The sequence below is a fragment of the Ipomoea nil genome, unplaced genomic scaffold (genome assembly GCF_001879475.1).
Source record: "Ipomoea nil cultivar Tokyo-kokei standard unplaced genomic scaffold, Asagao_1.1 scaffold2704, whole genome shotgun sequence".
NCBI classification, from domain to species: Eukaryota; Viridiplantae; Streptophyta; class Magnoliopsida; order Solanales; family Convolvulaceae; genus Ipomoea; species Ipomoea nil.
The window spans coordinates 101571-124416 of record NW_017619132.1 but is presented as its reverse complement, the minus strand read 5'-3'; the positions used below and the strand labels follow the sequence as shown (position 1 = coordinate 124416).

At 37.1% G+C, this 22846-nt stretch overlaps 5 protein-coding genes across 9 annotated transcripts; 3 read left to right on the top strand and 2 right to left on the bottom strand.

Moving 5' to 3' along the window:
- Positions 1–1102: 1102 nt before the first annotated feature.
- Positions 1103–7396, bottom strand: LOC109156092 (golgin candidate 4-like). Of its 2 annotated transcripts, XM_019303920.1 has the most exons (16): positions 6932–7396; positions 6219–6317; positions 5952–6044; positions 5398–5532; positions 5045–5183; positions 4905–4969; positions 4281–4448; positions 4067–4147; positions 3819–3962; positions 3091–3387; positions 2710–2775; positions 2269–2471; positions 2034–2088; positions 1673–1852; positions 1305–1584; positions 1103–1199 (listed from the first exon to the last, which is right to left on the bottom strand). In XM_019303920.1, exons 1-15 carry the CDS (start codon positions 7178–7180, stop codon positions 1309–1311), a joined length of 2250 nt encoding a protein of 749 aa, XP_019159465.1. In that variant the 5' UTR covers positions 7181–7396; the 3' UTR covers positions 1103–1199; positions 1305–1308. The 2 variants fall into 2 exon arrangements, with proteins under 2 accessions (XP_019159465.1, XP_019159464.1); XM_019303919.1 differs by having other exon boundaries at positions 1120–1584; positions 6932–7395.
- Positions 7397–10641: 3245 nt separating this feature from the next.
- On the bottom strand, positions 10642–11741 carry LOC109156093 (probable membrane-associated kinase regulator 6). Of its 2 annotated transcripts, XM_019303922.1 has the most exons (2): positions 11334–11741; positions 10642–11300 (listed from the first exon to the last, which is right to left on the bottom strand). In XM_019303922.1, exons 1-2 carry the CDS (start codon positions 11678–11680, stop codon positions 10934–10936), a joined length of 714 nt encoding a protein of 237 aa, XP_019159467.1. In that variant the 5' UTR covers positions 11681–11741; the 3' UTR covers positions 10642–10933. The 2 variants fall into 2 exon arrangements, with proteins under 2 accessions (XP_019159467.1, XP_019159466.1); XM_019303921.1 differs by having other exon boundaries at positions 10642–11741.
- A 776-nt stretch (positions 11742–12517) lies between these two features.
- LOC109155954 (hevamine-A-like) lies at positions 12518–13830 on the top strand. The gene has a single exon (XM_019303683.1). The coding sequence runs from the start codon at positions 12846–12848 to the stop codon at positions 13740–13742; it is 897 nt and encodes a 298-aa protein (XP_019159228.1). The 5' UTR covers positions 12518–12845; the 3' UTR covers positions 13743–13830.
- A 673-nt stretch (positions 13831–14503) lies between these two features.
- LOC109155952 (delta(8)-fatty-acid desaturase-like) lies at positions 14504–19746 on the top strand. 3 transcript variants are annotated; one of them, XM_019303681.1, is made up of 2 exons: positions 14504–14776; positions 18048–19746. In XM_019303681.1, the coding sequence occupies exon 2, from the start codon at positions 18085–18087 to the stop codon at positions 19432–19434; it is 1350 nt and encodes a 449-aa protein (XP_019159226.1). In that variant the 5' UTR covers positions 14504–14776; positions 18048–18084; the 3' UTR covers positions 19435–19746. The 3 variants fall into 3 exon arrangements, with proteins under 3 accessions (XP_019159226.1, XP_019159224.1, XP_019159225.1); XM_019303679.1 differs by having other exon boundaries at positions 18021–19746; XM_019303680.1 differs by lacking the exon at positions 14504–14776 and adding an exon at positions 17682–17890 and having other exon boundaries at positions 18021–19746.
- Positions 19747–20399: 653 nt separating this feature from the next.
- On the top strand, positions 20400–22726 carry LOC109155955. Its single transcript, XM_019303684.1, has 2 exons — positions 20400–21017; positions 21956–22726. The coding sequence occupies exons 1-2, from the start codon at positions 20635–20637 to the stop codon at positions 22452–22454; spliced, it is 882 nt and encodes a 293-aa protein (XP_019159229.1). The 5' UTR covers positions 20400–20634; the 3' UTR covers positions 22455–22726.
- The last annotated feature ends 120 nt before the right edge of the window (positions 22727–22846 follow it).

Sequence of the window (22846 nt, the reverse complement as noted above, 5' to 3'; positions counted from 1 at the left end):
AATTTGGGGGTATCGAAAGCTACAAATTAAAGCCGAAATGTTTGAAGAAGCGAAAGATTTGGGTTTGATGATTTGGTAAGAGTCAAAAGTTGAAAAAGTAGGTACTTGTCTTTTTGGGTCGAGTCATCCACTGTGCTTTGCTTTGCCTAATGTTGTCTCTCTGTCTTTTCCTAATTCACTATTATTCTATTCTATATTCTATATTCTATGCTATGCACTCCGGTCAAGTCACAAGAACTATATACTTCCTGCCTTTACTCCCATAATATGCCCCCCACCCCTGCTCGTTGCTTTCATTATTCTCCCAAATCTTTTACTTGATATAACCAACTTTTCTTACTCCCTATTCACACATCCATCCTTGATGTAACCAGTTTTTCTTACAACCACAACATAAAAATGTCATCCATATTCTTGCCAAATCAGAAAATTTGATTTAAGAGTTTGCATATATTCTTTTTTTTTTTTTAAAAAAATAAATAAATAAAATAAAATAAAGGAAGTTTGCATATATAGAACTCAATTCAATTCTATCATGCAATACAGTGGTGGCTGTGATCGTCTCGATACATTGTGGATGCTTCACTGTTTGGCTAATTGCTAGTAGTAAAATCACAAATTCTATGCTTTCTTTTGTTCGTTTTGCTTCTTTTCTTTTAACTCTTGCTCATACTTAAAAATCTATCACTAAAATTGTAAATACCCAAAATATCAATAAAAATCTTTCACTAAAACACAAATTAGTATAAGAGCAGTGCTACTACAGTCACAATAAGGTGTAGTGAAGTTTATTAACATTAAACTTTGTAGCTTAAAATAGTCAATACAATAAATAAACTACTAATGCAACTTTACAGGTTCATATTTGGTCCGTCTCCTTGTTTTACAATGAGTCAGTACAGAAGCACTATGCTCCTGCAAAAGTCAAAAGTGGATGGGCTGATATGATATCTTGGTTGAAGATAACATGATTTTTGTTAGTTAGGCGGAAAGAGATGAATGGTACAATGACATGTATTCCTTCCTTCCATGAATGAAAATAATAAAGTGTACATTTGGAGCATTCCAACAATAAAATTAAAAAAAAAAAAAAAAAAAAAAAAAAAAAAAGAGGGAACATTTTGAGAATTTTTCTTTTACGGCATTGAAAATAAATGTTGTATTGTGTAATATCCTCCTCCAGTCCACTCCATTCCACTCTACAAAAAAAATTTGGTTGAACAAAAGAATTACATTACTACCACATAAAACCAAAACCTTTCTTTCTTCCTTTCGTTGCCATTAATTAATTAATTACACTGTACATTGTTAATATCTTGGGGGCGGCCTTGAAAATTGATAATTTGTTTCGGATGAGGTGAGAGGTACAGTTGAGAACTCTGAATCTGAGTGCTCTGCTAACTGGAAGCTCCCTCTTGAAGGAATCGAGCTCCGACTTTGATTTTGGTTTACAGAAGAATTCAATCCTCCTCCTGCTGCGCCATATTCTCCTTTCTGCTGCCCATTGCTCGCTTCTGCAGCCTCTCTCTTCTCCCTTTCCTCCGTCTCCATGAGAAGAAAATCGACCCACAGATCTGCAAACGACTGACAAACACAATACCCCCCATCATTTCAATATCAAACTTTATGTTTATTCACAGCTTTACTGTGGCCATGGAACAATTATGATCACCTGGTTATCTGGAGCCATATTGGCAGGGCCTGAACCTCCGCCTAATATGCCACCTACTATTCGGCCTGGGAGACCAAAGACACCCCGGACAACACCTTTCCCTGATCCTTGTTGTGCAATACCCATTCTCTGCTTATCTTCATCAGAAAATCCCAGCATGCGAACCATAAGATCCAGAACCTAAGAACATAACAAGTTTATGACATATTCATCAGAAAAACGACAGGTGGTCTTGAAGATAACAAGTTTATCCCATTCTCTGCTTTAATATTGAATGCTGAGTTCCACATCAACACCTCATAAGATATCTATCCCACACAGAAGAAGGGAATAACCCAGCATGCTTAAATGACCTACATACCTCTTTGCTGTGATTTCTTTGGAAGTAGGTCACTAATAACTTCACCACGATTCGCCTGCAACATTACAACAAACTCACTGGAACTTAAAACAACATTGGAAATACTAATACAAAAGTCATTGTATTCTAATACTGACAGAACCACAGCTGTTATTTTACCAATATTCAAGTGCCACAGGTGCAGAAAGGTAATGATAGTAAGTTGTATAGAGATAAAAAGCATACAGAAACTAACCTGTCAACATAATTGTCAGAATCTAAAGACATCCTGTTTAGTCGGGTCATGCTCTGTTCAAGAGCACGTCGTAGTTTTTCATTGTCTTGCTCAAGTTTATTCATCCTGTTTTTCACCACACTAAACCTCTCCTCTGCTTCTGAAAGCTTGGCGAGTACTTCTTCCTTCTCCCTGGTCAGGGTTTCAGACTGCTGATATGCATCCTGATAAATTCATAGACACCTTTTACAATTGAAATAAAAAAGAGACTGGTCCAAAAGTTCACAGTAAATCAAGGATGACATGAATTTCCTGATAAACATGATCATGACTACCAGAGGTGAGAATATTAAAATCACAAGAATATTCAAGAACAGCCCTAAAATCTTTGACTAACAATATTTGATGGAGGAATAAAATCTCTATTCTACTATAATAATCAAACATGAAATTCTTTAGGACCTTTAAAAGCTCAGAAAGTCTAGCTGATTCTTCCTTTGCTGCCATCAAATCTTCGGCCAGGCGTTCCTGAACACAAAATTGACAATGCCGTAAAAACCACAAACTTCTTCAGATACTTTTTTGGGTCCATAATGTTAGACTGTTAGAGAACACTGAAACCAAATGGAAGAATAAGAACAAACAATAACAGTCATAAAAATTAGTAGTTCCTCCATCCCAATTTAAATGCCAAAGTTTCTTTCCTTGGCTGTATGAAAAGATGCTCAATTTCCTAAAAGGAAATTCCAAGCAGTAGATGTTAGTTAGCATAATCCACGCAAATGAGTCTGCCCCAAACCACAATAAGTTAGATGCAAGGGGGGAGCTTAGGATGGAATTTACCTTAGCTTCAATTTCTGCATAGTACTGACCAAGGGCAGTTTGCAGGTTAAGGACTTCGATGTTCTTGGCTTCTATAGTGTTCAAACAGCTTGCTACTTTTTTATTCAGCTCATCAACTGTTTCCTTTGACTTTTTTAATTCACTATCATTAGAAATCTTAATTGCTTCTAAACTAGCAACTGCCTGCTTAAGCGCTTTCTCCAAGTGCAATATCTGAGCTTGTTGGTATTCACTATTTTGTCGTAGTTCTTCAATAACTTTGCTGTCTTCATCCATTTTCTCTGATTCTTCAGATTCCTGGAAACAAGGCAGTAAGATCCTCATTTTCTTCATGTAATTAATATCATGTAAGAGGTCCGTAATTGTGGAGTAGAAATGATAGCTTTATCAAGGATAAAAGATTGAAGTATTAGGACCAAACACCTATCCATTTTATTATTAGCTTAAATTGTCCCGTATTCATAATACTCAGTGAGTGGACAAATCACTAAAAGAAAAATGATAAGGCTCCTTACCATATGATCAGAAAGTCCACATCATGGTCCTTTGGCTAAATGAAAAGTAAATGGAAAGAGCATAGTGGGAGGAGATTATGATTATGTTTGAGACTAATTCATAAAGGCATAAAGCATAGTTATCCTATTGCATACTGATGATTTTTTTTTAAACCATTCAAAAAATCAGTACTTCTATAATACACCAAAAAATAATAAAGAGGTAGAGATGACCTTCTCTAGCAAGTGCTGCTTAAGACGGTTAAGTTCTAGTAACGCTTTGTCCTTTTCTCTTTGTGTTTCCTTCAAATCATTTTCAAGCTTTTGCAATGATTTCTCCATTGCTTCCTTTTCTGGAAACGCTGCTGATGACTGAACCTAAAATGGCAAAAATACCAAATAGGTTATCGAAGGAGGTTGAATTGGGATGATAAGAATATAGTCACCTCACTTTATAATATCTAAAGGTTGAGCATACCCACCTCATTACCACCAGATGAACTAGTCACCGCTGACAAAAGTTTGGATTCTTTCAAGGAAGCCTCCAATTTATCTTTATCATTCTAAAACAAATAGAAGATATCAGAGCAGGTTGACAGCCAAGCCTTTTCTTACCTTACAATGGTTATGAATGCAAATGCACTATAAAAAAATCTAAGGTGAACTTAGAAAGAGTCAATTGTGAAGGATATTAACCTTGAGATTGTTATTTTCTTTTTGCAGGACACCTATAACTCTCTTCAAATCCTCCACTTCTTCAACTGCTTCTTTATTATCTCTTTTATGAAGGTTTATTCGCAGCTGCTGGATTTCTGCAACTTTCTGATTCATCTCATCATGAATTCTTGCAACCTCTGAAGTCATCTGACACAAAAGTACACAGAAAAAAGAAAGATTGTGAAATTACCATATACTCTGTACTTCTGTAGAAGACTAAATTGCATTTAGCTGTTTAGAGGTGTGAAGAAAGGATTCATAAAAAGCACTAATTCTTATGTCACTGATGAAATTAAAACCAACTAAAACCATGCAACAGATGGATAATTTAGTAAATTAGTATAGTTGCAAATTTTCAAGTATGCAATTTAAAATTCATGGATGTCAATATGACAAGAACCAAATTGTAACACAGTAGCCAGAGATGTGTAGACAGGCAATCAAGTTAGTTACAATACAACAAATAGACATTCCAATCCACACACACGCACACACAAAAGCAAAGGAAAACAAATAATAAGCCAATAACAAATCATTTCATATGCAAAAGTGCATGTATTAAAAGGCAGAGATCTTTATTGATTCTATGGTGTCAGAACTTACTTTGTCCTTGTCAACTTTTAGCGAGTTCAGCTCCTGCTGAAAAGATGCATTCAACTTCTGCTCCTCTAAGAATGAAAAAATGCAATCAGTAGAAGCGCAGATGAAATAACATTATTACTGTAAAATTAGTGTGGAAGTACCTTTTAAATGTGTTTCAATATTTGCAAGCTTGCTGCGTTCTTTATCAAGCTCCATTCCCAATTGCTTTATCTGTAACTCATAATCCGCTTGCATGGATATAAGAGACCTGTTCTTCTCTTCCAGCAAATCTGCAAGCTCCTAGAAGCATTATATATCTGTCAATGTTGTTTGTTATAAAAGCATCCAATGTAATAGGTAAAAGCAGTTAAGATCCCATGATATACTAACACTTGAATCAAATCAAAACAGGAAGCATATTTTCCATTAAGAGAGAAAAAAGGAGAAGATTCAGCAAAAGTAAAATAGAATATGATTCATTTGAATAAATAAATAAAAAAACGTGCGATATTACCTTCTCACGTCCAAAACTTTCTCCATTGCTTAGTCCATCATGCCTGGGCAAAACACCGTTGCTGGTTGGGCTTCCTACATTGTGATTTTTTGCTAGAATTTTATGATGACGAATTGGTGATTGATCACTGCTCCCCTAAACAAACCCACATAACAATTCATTAAGTGCTTGTTTGGTTTAAAGGGGGATTAACAATTCCTTTTGCTAATAGTGAGGGGATTCCCTCAAGAATATAACAAGCCCAGAATCTAGAATAAACTATAAAAGAATCAGGCCGACAGGTTGGGATTAAGAAAAAATAATATAACAAGCATTGGAATGGGGGAATTGCCAATTCAGTCACATGAATCAAATGACACCTAAGTACATGGGCTAGCAAATCTGTGAGATAAAAAGAATAGAAGAGAAGGAAAATTACTGTCTGGTATCAACAAATAACTAAGAACAGGGGTGAGAGTAAATAAAGTACATCTTTAAGAAAATTAGAACAAATAAGCAGCATTGAAAGAAAACTAAATAAATAAATGCACAATATCAAATGATCAAATTAGTACCCTGGATGAGTGTCTAGATGCAGTCTGTGTAGGACTCATTTGTGGATTTTGCTTCAGTGAACTATTTTCTTCACTCAACCTTCCAATTTGATCCTGTAAAATGAAAATTTATTAGTTTTGAAAAGCGAGAAACTACTCTTAGATCAACGGAAGAGAACATTAATGCCACAATGAAATGAAGAACATAAGTTCAAAAGAGAATACTATGCATTAAGAAAATGATTCTTTGGAGGATCAAGATAATTTGTAGTTCAGACTGATGGTTACCTCTTTCTCCTTTAACAATGCAGCATAGTTAACAGACAATGCTTTAATTTCAGCTTCAGATTCTTTCAATCTATTGATTTCTGCTTTGTATTTTTCAATCTACAACATAAGTCAAAGGAAAGAATGTTTTATTAATTTGCCAATAATGAGTACATATGCAAGATTGCAAGGATAGACTAATAACAAATAGCTTAATATAAATTTTGTGTATTGGTCATAAAGATTAACTGCAGCCACCTCCAGGCAGATTAATAATATATTATTGACCCCTTATCCTCACCCCCAAACAACAGAGAAAGTTCATGTACAATGCAGCTCTACAAAGTACTAAATGAGAAAATTAGCATATTAATCACATGAACCACAGCATAAAAAGCAGCAACTTTCTCCAGCCTAATTGAATTATCAATAGCAGATTTCACCTAAAATAACAAATACGTGCGGGCACATTATTAAAAGTAAACTGATTCTCAATCGTGCTGAATAATAATGAATTAGCTCAATGCACTGATAAAGGGCTCTAACAGATGACTAGAAACCCAACTCTCCAACTAATTTGTAGATCACGTCACAAGAGTGCAATGAAACCACCTAAATAAATAAAAAGAAACAAGCTTGGAACGCCCTAAATCCCGATTGCATCGATATCCATATTAATAGTTAAAAAGAACCTCGAGCTCAGATTTCACAGAGAGATAGAGTGAGCTTAGTACTTCAGACTTGTGAGCGGAATCGAGGCCATTCGCAATCGGAGAATGATGATTATGTTGTGCCGGCGATTTGGAAGTGGAGAAATTCCGAGAAATCCTTCGATTGGCGGGTGAAAGTACTGAATTGTGGACTGAATCACCTGAATTGCTGGAAACTGAAAGCTGGGGATCGTCATCATCATCGTCCTCGTGTATCTCAAGCGCGATTCTATTCAAATTCTCCTTGAAAGTTTCGATTGAGCTCCACATCATTCCACTGCTCTCGAAAAACAGTTAACCTTCAACGCAGCTTCCCCGAAAAAAGCATAGAATTAGCGAGAGAATGTGAAGACAAACAAGACGCAAAGAAGACAGTGAGATTTGAAGAGAAGTAATGGTTTTGTGGCAAATTGAATTGAATGGTAGATCTGGGGAAGGAAATATTGCGGGGGTTTTCATAAATAAGCAGAATTACTGCGCGTAGATGATGGAGTTATTCAAAGAATGTGACGTACAATGCAATTAATTATGGTGTGACTTGATTTGTAAGTGGTAAATGGAGTTTTGAATTGGGCTCCTCATATGGAGGCCCCAAGTAGTAACTATTATGTACTAGTACTGGTAAATAGTAATCCATAACAAAAGGATTCATCTTCTTCAAGATAACTACAAATATTGGCAGGATAATTATACGATGGAATTAATTAAAATTGATCCGAATTAATTGATGTTTGTAAAGTAAAATTAACAAAAGGATGCATCTTCTTTTAAGTAAAGAGATAAGGACAAATACTAGAAAGAAAAATGACAAAAATGTTTGTAAAGTATTGTTGTATTGTGATGGTCTTAAATTGACTTGGGATAGAGGTTTTATTAAAGTTATCCTATAAATTAATGTCAATAAGGTTGTTGATTCGCTAAACAACCAAAATACTCATGACAAGCTTTGCTGCTATGCGGCTAATATTTTGTGTGAATGTCGTCGGTTGATTTTGAAGCCTTTTTAAGTTCGGATTGGTCTCGTCTTCAGTAAACATAATTGAGTGATTGACTATTTGGCTAAACGGACCTTAGATCGACCTCATTTATTTGGTTTTTTATTAGTTTTTGCAGGTACATGTAGGAAAGAGATGGAAGAGATAAGAGAGAAAAGAAAGGGAAACGAAATTCTGACAACAGAAGTACAAATAAAGAAATAAAGCCATTTACGGGCCCGCATTTGGTGCACGGGCTTGATTTGCGCAGTGCCTCTCCCCCTTCTCCCCACTAAATGGACCCCATGAAAAAAAATCATGTTTTCTATTTGTTTACAAATCAATCCATGAGTTTTTTTCATGGCAAAGCCCTTACAAAAAGCACAAATGTGATTGCGATGAGAATTCAAAATCAATTACAGTTACAGAAGATGAGATTACAAGAGTGTATATTACCTCTAAACACTACTATTTAATAGGATACAACCTCAGACTAATTATAGCACCACACACTAACTAACTATAGGTTATACAAATAATAACATCAATAATAATAATACTCACAATTGCTCTTAGAACATGCTTGAGGGGTGAAGGTGCTCAATCAGCCAGCGAATGAGACTATTGGGACGTTAATATAAGATTTCCTTGGGGTCTTTCGGGGTCGTATTCTTCATATAATGTTAAAATGAAGTGTGTCCCAATATCAAACATATAGATTCAAGTACTGCTAATCCAACACATGAAAAAATCGACGACTCATGATTGTCCTTTAACCATTCCCGTACTAACTTTCATATGAATATATTGAAGGATATTATATTATTTTTTTAATTTTTGATGTATTAACTGTTTAAAAGTTTCATCAAAATGTTTGTTAAGGTTTATATAATTTTAATTTGTACAAAATCATTGAAAAGTTAAAAGTACATTACTCTTCTTCTTCATTTTTTGATAGTCTCGCTCGTAATTTAATCATACAATATGATTCTTATATTTGAACTAAACATTAGAATATTAAGATTTCATTCATTTTTTGATAGTCTCGCTCGTAATTTAATTATACGGTATGATTCTTATATTTGAATTAAACATTAGAATATTATGATTCCATTTTTATAAAGGTGGGTGTGGAATATATTGAAAATTAGAGGATTAGTTTGTAAAGTAAAATAGTCAAAAGGAGTGTATTGAAAATTGAAACAGACCTAGGCCCTATAAAATGCAATGTGAGGTAAACAGTGGCCATCTCAGTCTCAGCATATAAACCCTAATGTTACAAGGCTATAGCCGTCGTCCTTCTCCTCATATATCATCTCCTTCGTCTGTATATTTTCATGGCGTATTAGATTTGTTATTAGGATATTGATGAAAAGAGATGCAATGACGAGGTTTAATGAAAAATCATTTGATTGCGTTTCGCAAAATGAACTTTACATCTATGGTTCGTATTCACCGAGCATCTCTCTTTGTCTCTCTCTGTGTCGGATTTTATTTTTCAGTGCTGATTTTAAAGTAGTGTGATAAACGAAGGACCTATGGACGGAACGCTACCTTAAATGCGTTATCGTCCAAGTTTGCCTTCGGAAATTGATTCCAGAATGTAGATCGCCGGTCGGATTGTTGTCCGATTTGGTTCATTTTCGTCCTAAGATCTAAAATTCTGACACTTTGTTGAAACAAAACTGTATTGGGGCCAAGGTCCCAGCGGAGAGGGTAATATACTGGAACGATGCCTCTCTAACATATAGAATCAATGCCTTCGCAGATTAAATGTCTGCCGAATCGTAGGATGCCTGAATATCTTGTCATTTTTTTGTGCATTCGGAACCCTCGGCCAAATTTTTCTGATATTGAATCTTTGATATGATAATAACTTTTGACAGTAAAAATAGAGAAATTTTAGCAAAGACAGTAATTTCTACTATTAATAAAGAAAAATCTATTGATAAGATTTTAAAATTGCATTGGGTTTTAAGGTCAGGTTAAGAAAAGACTATAATTTCTATAAAATTTCAATCAATATTGTTGGTAAGGATTGCATTTTATGCATACCTGAACTGCAGTGCAGACATGGAGACATAGAATGGAAGTCTGATTTCTAGAGTTTCGACAATCTGTACAAATGTTAATGTTCTTTACAATATGCCTAATACGTGCTATGGACATACCTACACCCTTCATTATATGAATACAAAAACACAGATAAGACTTCTATTGTTCATCAAAAAAGTTCTGCATTTCGTTGGTTAAGGAAAAAGACTAATTAGGAATTGGAAGGGAAGCGGAGACAAATAGGATGTGGAATTGGTTTGGTCCCCCAAGTTATGTTGGGATACGATAAAACACCAGCCTGAAATGATGGCAACTGTGATTTTGTGGTGCTTCTTAACGATAACAACATGAAAGAATGACAAAATTGAAATTGCATGGCAACAAAAAGCATGAATTGGACTGTCTCCTGACAAATGTCATTCATGGACCCCATTGTCTCTATCGAACTAAGAAAACCAATAAGCAGTTTCCCGACTAAGGTTTACCTTTATCAACCATTCTTGTTGAAGGATTGGCTTGCATTCACAACACAGAAGACATACAAAATCAATCAAGAAAGTGGTTTGATGCTATGTGTATGAAGAAAACTTCGGACCAATGTTAAAAAAATCTCCAGCTTATAAATATATATAAATGAAATGGTCAAAAGAATCTGAAGCCTTGAGGTTAGAGTGGGGGAGGGTAAGGCAGTGGCTGCAGAAGATAGAAGATAAGCATTTGCATTGTGCAGTGCTGCACATCACTCGTTTTTGTGTGAAAATGTACAAATTGGTTAGCAGCTGTCAATGGCTATTTTCTTTCTTTGTCTGGAGGACAAAATTTACATGGACATCAAAGAAGAAGGCTGAATCAATTATTAATTGTTACAAGCATTATGTTCAGCTCTTTGCAATATCTGCAAATTCTTCTGGTAAAAATGTACAATTCTCATTTCATTTCCCTATTAAAAGGAGAAAAAAAAAAGATGAAAGTTTGTGGTTTTTGGAGTGGAAATGTGTTAAGAACTGATGCTGTCTAGCATACCAAATGATCGTTTACAGTGAAGAATTGCTTCAGTAACTAAGCATTCCATGTCATGCTTATCATCTGTTGAATGGTATGGACTTTGCAAGGGGGATGCTTGTGGTGTATTGCTCCAGCTTCTAGTCTTTCTTATGTTCTTCTTTTTGTTGCCTGTTTGCTTTTCTCCAGCTCTGTCAACAGCAGAATAAGCCTTGGTAAACCGCGGTACAGAGGCTTGGCATCCAACTTTAGCAGTGTTTCTTTGCATCCCTATCCTCTTGAACAATGGCTTCAAATATCTCAGCCATTTCTGCAACATTCTGCTTGGTAATCCCCTCCATTTCTCAATGAAATCCTTCTGGACTTGAGAAATTACGGTTGTGGGAGTAAGGTCAGATTCTGGTGCTGTGATTGAGTCACTCAGCGATTCTTTTTTAGCTTCATTATTTGATCTGTTGATATACAAGGGAATGATCTGACCTTCTGAGAAAAGTTCATCAGCATGGACCATAGAGAGAGGAGACTCAGAACTAGCTGCAGGAAGATCAAAGTTGAAATTCTGTGATTCTTCATTGAGCAATCTCTTCTGATGAACTATAAACGTTGTTATTTCTAAGGCGCCAGCTTCATCTATAGATGTTCTTGGGGATTCTGAATCTGCAAGGCCATCGAGTGGCGGGTTTCCATTGAACAACCAGCTGTATGAAAAGCTTTCTGTGGCTAGAGGCTGCAAGTTTTCCATGGTCAATAATGAGGAGGAAAAGAAGTGTCTAACACTGTTTAAATACTAGCTAGGGATTGGGCAGACCTCACATTACAATCTTGGATTGACCCGACATTTTTGGATGGATTCTAAGACATTAATATCTGTCTGGTCTGTAGAATGCTGTCTGTTATATCAATCTGCACAAATGCTCATGTTGTTTGTGCAATTGTGCTGTGGTCATTAAAATATTCATGACAGAAGCCTAGTTCATGCTGTGGATATCCCACACCTTTTCTTATATGAATACAAAAATACAGATAGACTTTGAAAATGATATAAGCAGTGAGGAAAGAATAATGTTAAAACTTTCAACCTTTGGTTGTTACACAGAATTGTATGTATGCTTAGGCCAAAATTTGGCTGATTTGGTAAAAAGAAGACAGGGGTCCCTGGGCGGTAGGGGGAATAGGGGAATAAGAAAACATATTTGGTAGACCATGAATAGGACATGAGATGTTTTTTATAGTTTGTGTACCCAGAAATTAGCTGCTGATGTCATGGAACATGAAACAGGGAGTCACATTTCTGAACAAAATAATCCAATTATTACTGCTTAAAATAATTTGATTTACTTTCTGAACAAAAGAATTTCTTGTTGATGTATGAAAGATCTGACTTTTTGAAGCTGAATGATAAGGTGTTATTCATCCCAAGAAGAGGCATGCAGCATACATGCATGCTTCTTTCTGCTGTGCTGATTCTACACTAACACTAGTTAAGATGATGCTGCTACTGATAACCCAATTGTAGAAAAGGGGTAAGTTTGGCATCTTGGGCCTGTTGAGATATGTATGGACAAACAGGACAAAAGAAAAGTATACCATGAGAAATTTGGGTATCATAAAAGGACAAGAAAAATTATGTTTTGTAGCTATGGAGTTGACTGCTGTAGTATCATCATGTTCCTTGACAATAACTGAGAGACCCTGTAAGTATATTCAGTGCTATAATCTGAATTTCTGGTCATACAAGCTCTAATCTGCGTGGCTGCCAAGCTAAGCTATGCCTAAGCATAATTACAAGTTAGCAGTTGTGCAAAACAACAGATTTTCCTCCTATAAAATCCGCCCTTTTCTAGCATGTTTTGGCATTAATTACCATCCAGCTTTGATCTCTGATCTTATTAGTTTCAAACTCAAGAATGGCTTCGGGTTCTGCAAGAAACTCCTCACTGCTCTGCATGGCTATGCTAATCATGTCTGTTGGTTGTGATGCAGGTGGAATAGCCATCTACTGGGGACAAAATGGGAACGAAGGCACGCTTGAGGAAACCTGCGCCACAGGGAACTACGACTTTGTGATTTTAGCTTTCTTGGCAACATTTGGGAATGGGCAGAAGCCGACCATAAACCTGGCCGGCCATTGCGATCCATCGACGAATGAGTGTACCAAGTTGTCCCCGGAAATCAAATCCTGCCAGGCAAAAGGAGTCAAAGTCCTGCTGTCCCTAGGCGGCGCTGCCGGGAGTTACTATCTTGCCTCCGCAGATGATGCTAGACAAGTTGCCACTTATCTGTGGAACAGTTTCTTGGGAGGACAATCCAGTGATCGTCCTCTTGGCAAAGCAGTTCTCGACGGAATCGACTTTGATATCGAAGGAGGAACTAACCAATACTGGGATGTGCTGGCCAAATACCTTTCTGGGTACAGCAAGAAAGGGAAGAAAGTTTACTTGAGTGCAGCCCCGCAGTGCCCTTTCCCTGACGCTTGGATTGGGAATGCGTTGAAGACCGGCGTTTTCGACTACGTTTGGGTTCAGTTCTACAACAATCCGCCATGCCAGTACGCTTCGGGCGACATTGCGAACCTTGAAGATGCCTGGAAACAGTGGACTTCCGACATTCCGGCGGACAAGATTTTCCTAGGATTGCCTGCAGCTCCTGATGCAGCCGGAAGTGGTTTCATTCCGGCTGGAGATTTGACCTCCAAAGTTCTCCCTGCAATCAAAGGATCTGGCAAGTATGGTGGTGTTATGCTGTGGTCTAAGTATTATGATGACGAAACTCATTACAGTTCTTCTATCAAGACTCATGTCTGAACATTCAATTCTCAGCTAGCTGCCTGCTTTTGCTTCTACGTATTGCTATTAATTTCAACTTATACCCATGTTTCCATCTGCGTTCTAAATCTTGTATCCATGTTATATGTGAATATATTTTTAAAAGAATTATTGTGAGATATATTATATATAAGTCTATCTAGCATTTTACATAACGTAAACGCTTGCTTGGATCTGACTCTATAGGCACTTTCGAGTGCATAGAGGACACGTGACATACCTCACTAGACGAGAGACTTTTGGCTCTCTCTCTCTCTGTATAATATTTATGTGCTCAGGAGCCTCCGCTTCCGCTTTATTTGAAACGAATACGTATATCCGGTGAAATTTATCACATCAATACCATTCTTCATCGTTGTAGTAGAACTAATGTCATTCATCTGCATGTACTTCCTATCACTTTTACTATCTTACGTGTACCATTTTTCATCCTTGTAGTAAAACTAATGTCATTCATCTGACAATGAATAGTTAGTTATATTCATTCTGTGGTTCCAAAAAAAATGTCATCATCAACATTTTAGTGAGAGTGAGTAAAAATTAGGAGTAAAATAATATTTTCTTTCTTCAAAACTTAAATAAATTTAGGAAAATATTATTCTACTTACTTTTTTTTGATAACATATTCTACTTACTTTTTCATGCAATTATTTAAGATGTTTTTCCCTGGCGTTTTTGGGTGTCCCCTTCAAGCCTCAACGTTAATAAAGATGGCCCCTCCAAAGTTATAAACGCTGGTCGGCCACAAGTCACAGCATTATTAAAGGTTAAGGCGGCAACGGCATCTCAACGCCAGACGAGAGGCAGAAATCGACGCATTGCTGTATTCTGATTCTTTCTTTTCGCCTCTCTGCATTCTGCAGAAGATTACGTCTCATAGGGCATCTGTTTGCAACTTTGTATGAGGGCCGTTGCGGACGGGGAAAACTACATGGGTAGTCTGCGTGCGAAAATCACCATTCAGGATTCCACTTCCATCACTTGCTCTGCTTTCTGCTGTTTCCTCACTTCAGGTTTGCTCTTCTACAATCCTGTATTTTGATGTTCGAGCTTCAGTATTCTTAACTAGGTTGCTAATTTGGGGATCTATTCCTCATAGAATGCATCGCCTTTCATCTCTGGAACGGAGCTGACAGAAATTTTCTAGCTAAGTTTTTAGGGTTTATACAACAAATTTGCAGCTCACAAACTCGAGATGCCATTAAAACAAAATTGTTAAGTCGTGTTGTTTTGTTCAGATATTGGCCTTGCATAGTTAGCTTATAGTTAATTTTTGCTTATTTGACCATTTAACTTAGTTAAACAATCAATGAATTTTTAATTAATTAGCTGTTTGATTGTTCCAAAATGCTAGAATTCAAAAAATTGTTCAATGCAGTTTTTTCGATTGACTTTTTGAGAAAGTTATTTTGCATCTAATCGGCTATCAGCTAACATCTAATTTACCAAATTATTTTCTACAAAATGCTATCAACTATCAAATCCACTAACACAATACACCCCATTGTCTTTAGCTTCATAATGTGAATCTGTGGGGGGAAATCTTCTTACTAGTTGCTTCATTTATCTGCATTTTGATTTGTCATCTCCTGTATTATGATCTATGGCCAACGCTTTTGACTTTTTATTTATTTATTTATCATAAGGAGGGCCTGGGAGTCACCCAAAAATCAGACATCTTTGATTTGAAAATTTAGAAGATATTTTCTGCTTTGTTTCTTATTTGTTATTTTATTTCTCAAATATTCCATATTTGCTGCAGCTCTTGAGTAGACAGACCTAAGGGGAGTGTTGAGTCATGCACTGGTAAGATTAGCTGTGTTGCATTTAGGTATAGGTAAATGATGAAATATACTTTACAGACTTAGGTATTGGGTACAGGTGTGTGTGAACCTCTAAAAACTACTGTTGTACAAACTTTAGCTAATTGGCTAATAACTGAATCAAATTGCATTAGTAAATCTTGCCTTGCATTTATTTTCTTTGGAGTTAGGGTTCTGAATCGTCAAGGAATATTTGAAATTTGGAATGTGATTAATCTTTTAACATTCTTTATTTTTCCAACTTAAATGAAAGATTTTACCTTGATCAAATACACTCCATGTATGCAGTAGTTAACTGACGTGGAGTAACAAGTGAATATTGGGACTAACTTCTGGGGAATAGATTAAGAATTATTGTCGTTTGCTTAATAAATATACAGGATAGGATGGTTTAGAAGAACAACAAAATGTGTACAGGTTAAAAGTGTTAGAGAACGCAGATCATAACGGTTAGAAATGAACTTGGGTAATTCAAGGGCTGTTATTCATTTAGCTTTCTTTTCTCCAAGCTGTGACTGTGAGCAGTGAGCTAAAGAAAGAATCTTCTGTCTTCAAGTTCCCAGCAGTGTTTCATCTTCACAGTTAGCTTTATAGGAACCTCCAACTTAATTTCCTTTCTCAGCATATCTACTACATCTATATTGGAGTTTTTGGTAGATTTGCATCTGAAAGTGCTTCAAATTGTTGGTTGAAGGAATGTTCCTCCTCCATCATGAAACACATACAGCACCCACCAATTGGGGCCTCTTGGCTGCAAAAAAGAATCTTTTTAAGTTTCCCACCTTTTTTTCACAGCTTTAAGCACGCTAGTCCAATTGTAAAGATATCAAATTGGTTTTTGTGGTTTTTCTTTGCTTAATAAGTAGTTGTCTAGTTGATGCTGACTGGAACAGTTTTCTAAATAGTGCATGTCTGTCTGTCTGCTGTCTGACTTTTTTTTTTCCTTGAAACTTAAGTGTTAAGTTTATAGATTTATTTTTTTTTTTGAAGAAAAAAAAAGTTTATAGATTTATAAGTTGCACATGTGTGTCCATGTATTGGTTCCAGCTGTAAGCACTCAACACAACTGGCAGTAGTCTGGCACTGACAGGCAGGAAGATAACACAATTGTTTCATGAGTTCTATACTCCCAAATCATACTAAATTTTACTCCCGATGTTATAGATGACTATTTTTTTTCAAGTGTCTATATCAAGATTTTGTGTGTATAAGTAAAAGTTGAGAGTAAAAAATGGGACTGCATATAATCTTTTCTTGTTTCTTGTTTACCCCTTCCATTCCATTGACATAGTCTTGTCTTTGAGGATTTTCTGTGTTTTAAAGATATTTTCCGTTTTCAAAAAAAAGAAGAAGATATTTTCCAAAAAATAAAAGAAGATATTTTCCAGTCTTCAAGATTTGTCACCATGTCTATGCAACTTGGTCTCAAAATTGTTACTTAGTGTGTTGAGTTGTTGACCCAGACACCGCAATGGTCATCGCACGTTTAAAAAGACTTTGACTCAATCAATTTTCTTCCAAACTTGTTAGAACATGATCTTTATTTTATTTTCAACCCCAAATATCTGTAATAACTAATAATAAAATAAAAAACACGCATCTAATTTTGATGGCATCTTTATATAATAATTGCAATTGCAATTGCAATTGCAATTGCAATTTTTATTTTCAATTTTGTCGGTGATTAATTACTCTAATTTCTCACATTGTATGTTAAATTAATCGGGCAAACCCGAATTTCGAGAAGCTAAAGTCAAAGATGCTGAAAATATAATCCAAGTGTGAAAGTATGAAGACGAGATTTGTGACATTGTTAAAAAATAAAATATTTTATCGGTAAACCTAAAATGGAATGGATTTTTTTTTTTTGGGAACCAAAATGGAATGGAATTTATTGCTTCATTAACGTAGGCTAGTAACTACCATTGGGTATTATATTTATATATATATATATATATATGTCTTGGGTTGCAATATTAGAAATGTCAGTAATTATAAGTTTTATAAGGAGCAAAAACTGGGCCATAGATTTTTGGGACAAACTAATCGTGCACACATGATCCATGGCCAATTATAACAAAGTAACAACATTAAACAACACTTAAACGTAACCAACCAACCGACCATACCATTGTACGATGGGACCGACCCCAGCAGAGTCCACCGCTGCAAGAACAACTCCCGATTTAAACGTTCCCTCCCCGCATAACTCTCTGTGAACACCATTCTTCAAACCTAAAACTGAAACGTTTGAAAATCGAAGAGAAGGGGTGAAGGAAGAGTTTGTAGGAGAGAAATCAGCTGGTAATCAATCTGAACACCCTTCACTTGTAAGGGTGTTTTAGATTCTCACCCCCTCCCTCCCTCCCTCGGTTCCTCCTATCGTTGTTTAGATAGATCCGACAAAACATTGAATCTTGATCTTGTTTCTCAGATCTTGTTTCTTCCGTCTGTTGCGAAGGTTGATTCGGTGTTGTTGTTGGTGGTGGTGGTCGACAATGGTGGACGACACGGAGAAGAAGTACATTTCGTCGGAGGAGTTGAAGAAGCACAGCAGCAGAGAAGATCTGTGGATTTCTATCCAGGGGAAGGTGTACGATGTGACGGAATGGATTAAGGAACACCCTGGCGGAGATATTCCAATCCTCAGTCTTGCTGGCCAGGATTGTACCGATGCCTTCATTGCATTTCATCCCGGAGCTGCCTGGAAATATCTTGACAGATTCTTTACAGGCTACTATCTCAATGACTACGAGGTTTCCGAGATGTCCAAGGATTACAGAAGGCTTTGTTCTGAGCTTTCCAAAGCTGGGGTGTTTGAGAAGAAAGGCCATGGGGTAATTTACTCTTTCACCTTTATTACATCCTTGCTTTTGGCCTGTTTTTATGGCGTGCTCTGTTTTGAGAGTTTTTTGGTTCACATCGTGTCTGGTGGGCTATTGGGGCTTGCTTGGATGCAAATATCCTACCTTGGTCATGATGCCGGCCATTATAACATCATGGCCACCCGCGGATGTAATAAATTTGCACAAATTCTCACCGGAAATTGCCTCACCGGAATCAGCATTGCCTGGTGGAAATGGACTCACAATGCCCACCATGTAGCCTGCAACAGCCTGGACCACGACCCTGATCTGCAACACCTCCCGGTTTTTGCAGTCTCCTCCAGGCTCTTTCAATCACTGAATTCCTACTTCTATGGGAGAAAGCTAACATTTGACCCTCTGGCTAGATTCTTTGTAAGCTATCAGCATTTCACATTCTACCCGGTTATGTGTGTGGCAAGGGTGAATCTTTATCTGCAGACACTCCTGTTGCTGTTCTCAAAGAGAAAAATACCTGATAGAGCTTTGAACATACTAGGAATCCTTGTTTTCTGGACCTGGTTTCCTCTTCTGGTTTCCTGCCTGCCAAACTGGACTGAGAGGGTAGTGTTTGTGATGACGAGCTTTTGTGTATGCTCAATCCAACATGTTCAGTTCTGTCTGAACCATTTCGCGGCCAACGTGTATGTTGGACGTCCAGAGGGGAACGATTGGTTCGAAAAGCAGACGAGTGGGACAATCGACATCTCTTGCACCCAATGGATGGATTGGTTCTTTGGGGGACTGCAGTTTCAGCTAGAACACCATCTGTTTCCTAGGCTGCCTAGGTGCCAGTTAAGGAAGATCTCTCCTGTTGTTCAGAGCCTGTGCAAGAAGCACAATTTGCCTTACAGGAGTCTCTCATTCTTCCAGGCCAATGCCACCACCATCAAAACGCTTAGAGCCGCTGCACTCGAGGCTCGGGATCTCAGCTGCACAGCCCCCAAGAACTTGCTCTGGGAAGCTGTCAACACCCATGGTTAAGCAGATGTGGCATTCTGTCTGGTGTTGAATACTATGTTTTTTGCTTTTAAGACAGTTTCATAATTCATAGTTGATGTCGTTTTGATTCTTATCCATGGTTGGGGGGAGCATGGAGGTGGTGCTGCTGCAGTGCTTTGTATGTTTGATGAGTTTTTGCCCCCTCCCTCTGGATGACTAGATCTGGTTCTGACTCTGCATTTTGAACAGAGCAATAAAGCTCAGCATTTTTATTATGTACTCAAACTTGAAGATAATTCTGCAAACTAGAGCATTTCATGATTCATGAATACAAACTTATTTATATTTTCTTTCTTAATTTGATCAATCTTATATTTTATATGTTTATGAAATCATACTCTACAACATTGCCTTCCCATGTTTGATTAAGTTTAACAAAAATACTACTTTGAACTCCAAAAATCTATTCCCAATTTTTATCTTTTTTAAGTGTTCAAATTGTATTGTATTTTGAAGGAAAAATAAATAAATAAAAAGTAATGAATACAAATGTACACATAGAACTAATCCCATGAGATAGATTAATGTCGCCAACTACACGTTCACCAACCCCAAGGACCCACGTTCCTCTTGATAGAAGAAGTGAGAGAGGTTGTCCCCATACTGTCGGACCCCACGCGTCAACTTGATTGACGGAGCAAGTGAGACCCCACACTATCTACGCATTTTTTATTGCACACAAGGAGCGCTCACATCTAGACAGAGCATCTAAAATTCTGAAAGAAAATCGCCTCTCATTTTAAGAGATTGCTCCTAGTCGCGGGTGAGATTCCATCCCTGATCTTCACCTTTGTGACTGAGGTGCCGGTGCGCACAATAATAACTCTACCAATTACGCTCCAATGACTCACGTTCACCCACGTTTGGAACACGCCCCAAGGGTGCGGCCGCCTGCGGCGTGGAATTAGTATACGTAGAAAATAAATTTAATAAAAATTCCAATTGCAAATTTGCAATTATCGGGAAGGTGAGTTGGCAGTTTATTTCCACCCTCTGCATCTCCGCCTATGAATCTATGATCTGATAAGATTGTCGATTTTTATTTTTTTAACCAAACAAACCCCAAAATCCTCTCTCCGTTCTCGAATATTCGCGCTCGAATTCTTCACACAGCGCTGAAAGTTCAAAAATGTTATCCGCCGATTTCTTGCACCTCTGATTCCTCGACTTTAACCTCATAAGATGGCCGTTCTGTTACCGTCGTCGAGAATCTCTTCATTTTCCGTCTGCCGACGTCCGGTGGGGGTCTTTTCCGATACAAAGAGCAGGGCTGTGCAGCAGATCGCTATTCCTGCAAGCAATAGAAAGGAAACTGTGAGGATTAGGGTTTTATCGAGTGTTAAGGATTTGGAGGAGGCTGCGATTTTGGAGGATAATGTGGGGGTGTTGTACGACCAATTCTCGGCTCCTAAGGCAAAGCCCAGTGCGACATCGTCTTCGGCGAAAATTAGTAAAGAGGAAGAGGAGAAGCGGGATTACTATCTCAACACGGGCTACGCCATCCGGACTCTAAGAGAGGAGTTCCCTACTCTGTTTTACCAAGAGCTTAGCTTTGATATCTACAGGTTTTTATATGCAATCTTTTTAAACACTTTTGTTTTGTTGTGATAAGCGTGATGTTATAGCTTTTCAAACGTGTTTTCCATTACATACAGTCTGTAAGAAAGTTGCAGAGTTCTACATGAGTGATCATTGATCAAACAGGCCAAATAACAATTACAACTTCACAATTCCTTGGCCCTTAGCATTGGGTCATCCTTTAAAACTTGTTGGAGTCTCCAAAACTCCTGGTCCTTTAGGAAAATTCTTCCCCCAATTTTGAAAGTTTGAGTCTTTCTTGTAATAAAATTGAAAATTTTGAATCTTTTTCAAGTATTGATTTATGCTTGTATGTTTTCCATCTCAAACTAATAGAAATTAAATAATTTATTCCTTGCATAAACTATTGAGTCATCTATTTACATGCCTTGGGTGTTACATTTGACACGACTGATAGTGAAGTCCTGAGAACCTTAGATTAGTCATCCTTTTTTTTTTTTTTTTTTTTTTTTGAAAATTGTAATTGAATTCAGTACTAGATAGTAAAACTAAGATAGGAATTGTGTATCTTAGTTCAGTTGGCACATCTATAATAAATAAAGGTATGATCTTAAAAATATACAATCCACTTCTTGGAATTCTTATACTGAGAATTAGAAAACAGGATTCAGATGGTTAATACTAAAGCTAGATATATATTACCTTGGTTTCTAAATGTTAGGTTAATTTTTTACTTTGTTGCATATCTACCAGGTGGTAAAGCACAATGCGTTATTGCCTTTTGATTTGTAGTGTTTCTACTGACTCATAGCACCTTGAGAAACTTGCACAGATAATATCAAGAACTGAAAGATTGCTCTTTTCTAGCTAGTCATATAACATTATACTTTGTTGTGGTTACTTTGTCGCTTCAGTAATATAATGTTTGCAATTCTTGATGTTCCCTTTCACTCTTGATCTGTAGGGATGATATTGTCTTCAAAGATCCACTCAACACTTTTGTCGGCATTGAGAATTATAAATCAATCTTTTGGGCATTACGGTTCTATGGCAGGATGCTTTTTAGGGCTTTGTGGATTGACATTGTTAGTGTGTGGCAGCCTGTGGAGAATTTGATAATGGTCCGTTGGACTGTCCATGGCATCCCTCGTGTGCCTTGGGAGAGCCGTGGGCGATTTGATGGCACTTCAGAATACAAACTGGATAAGAATGGGAAGATATATGAGCACAGGGTCCATAATATTGCTCTAAATGGACCTCTAAAGTTCCGCGTGCAATCTGTGCAGGAAATGATTCAATACATTGGCTGTCCATCGACACCAAAGCCAACTTTCTTTGAGATCTCATCCTCATCATTCAAGAACATTATGGGACTAGTGAATTCAAGCGGGTTCAGACATCACCTGTCTTCAGTTTTAACCTGTGTTTGGAAGAAGAACGAGGAATCATCTGAGGAAGAATAGCATCCATCCCACATGGAGTGTGCGACAAGACAAAGCTTAAAAGTTTTGTGAATCTGTGACGTGAAATGGAGGGTTTTCATGCTCATGCTTATGCTCATAATGTGGAGGGAGTGTATATTTGATAGTAAATGCAACTAAGCCTGTCTACCAGCTCAGAGTTTAACTGGGTGGGGATTGTAAAATTTTGTATAGTGGTTACAGGATTTCATGTTTTAGCAGCTGCTACATCAAACTTGGGTTCCTATAATAAACTGTTCTTTGTATTACACTTTGGCCCTGTTCAGAAACATAATTAGCTTTCAGTTAATTTTGGCTTTTTTGACTACTATTAGTTGTTTCACTTGATTAAACAGTCAATCTGAGTGTTTGATAAATTAGCTTTTTGTAACACT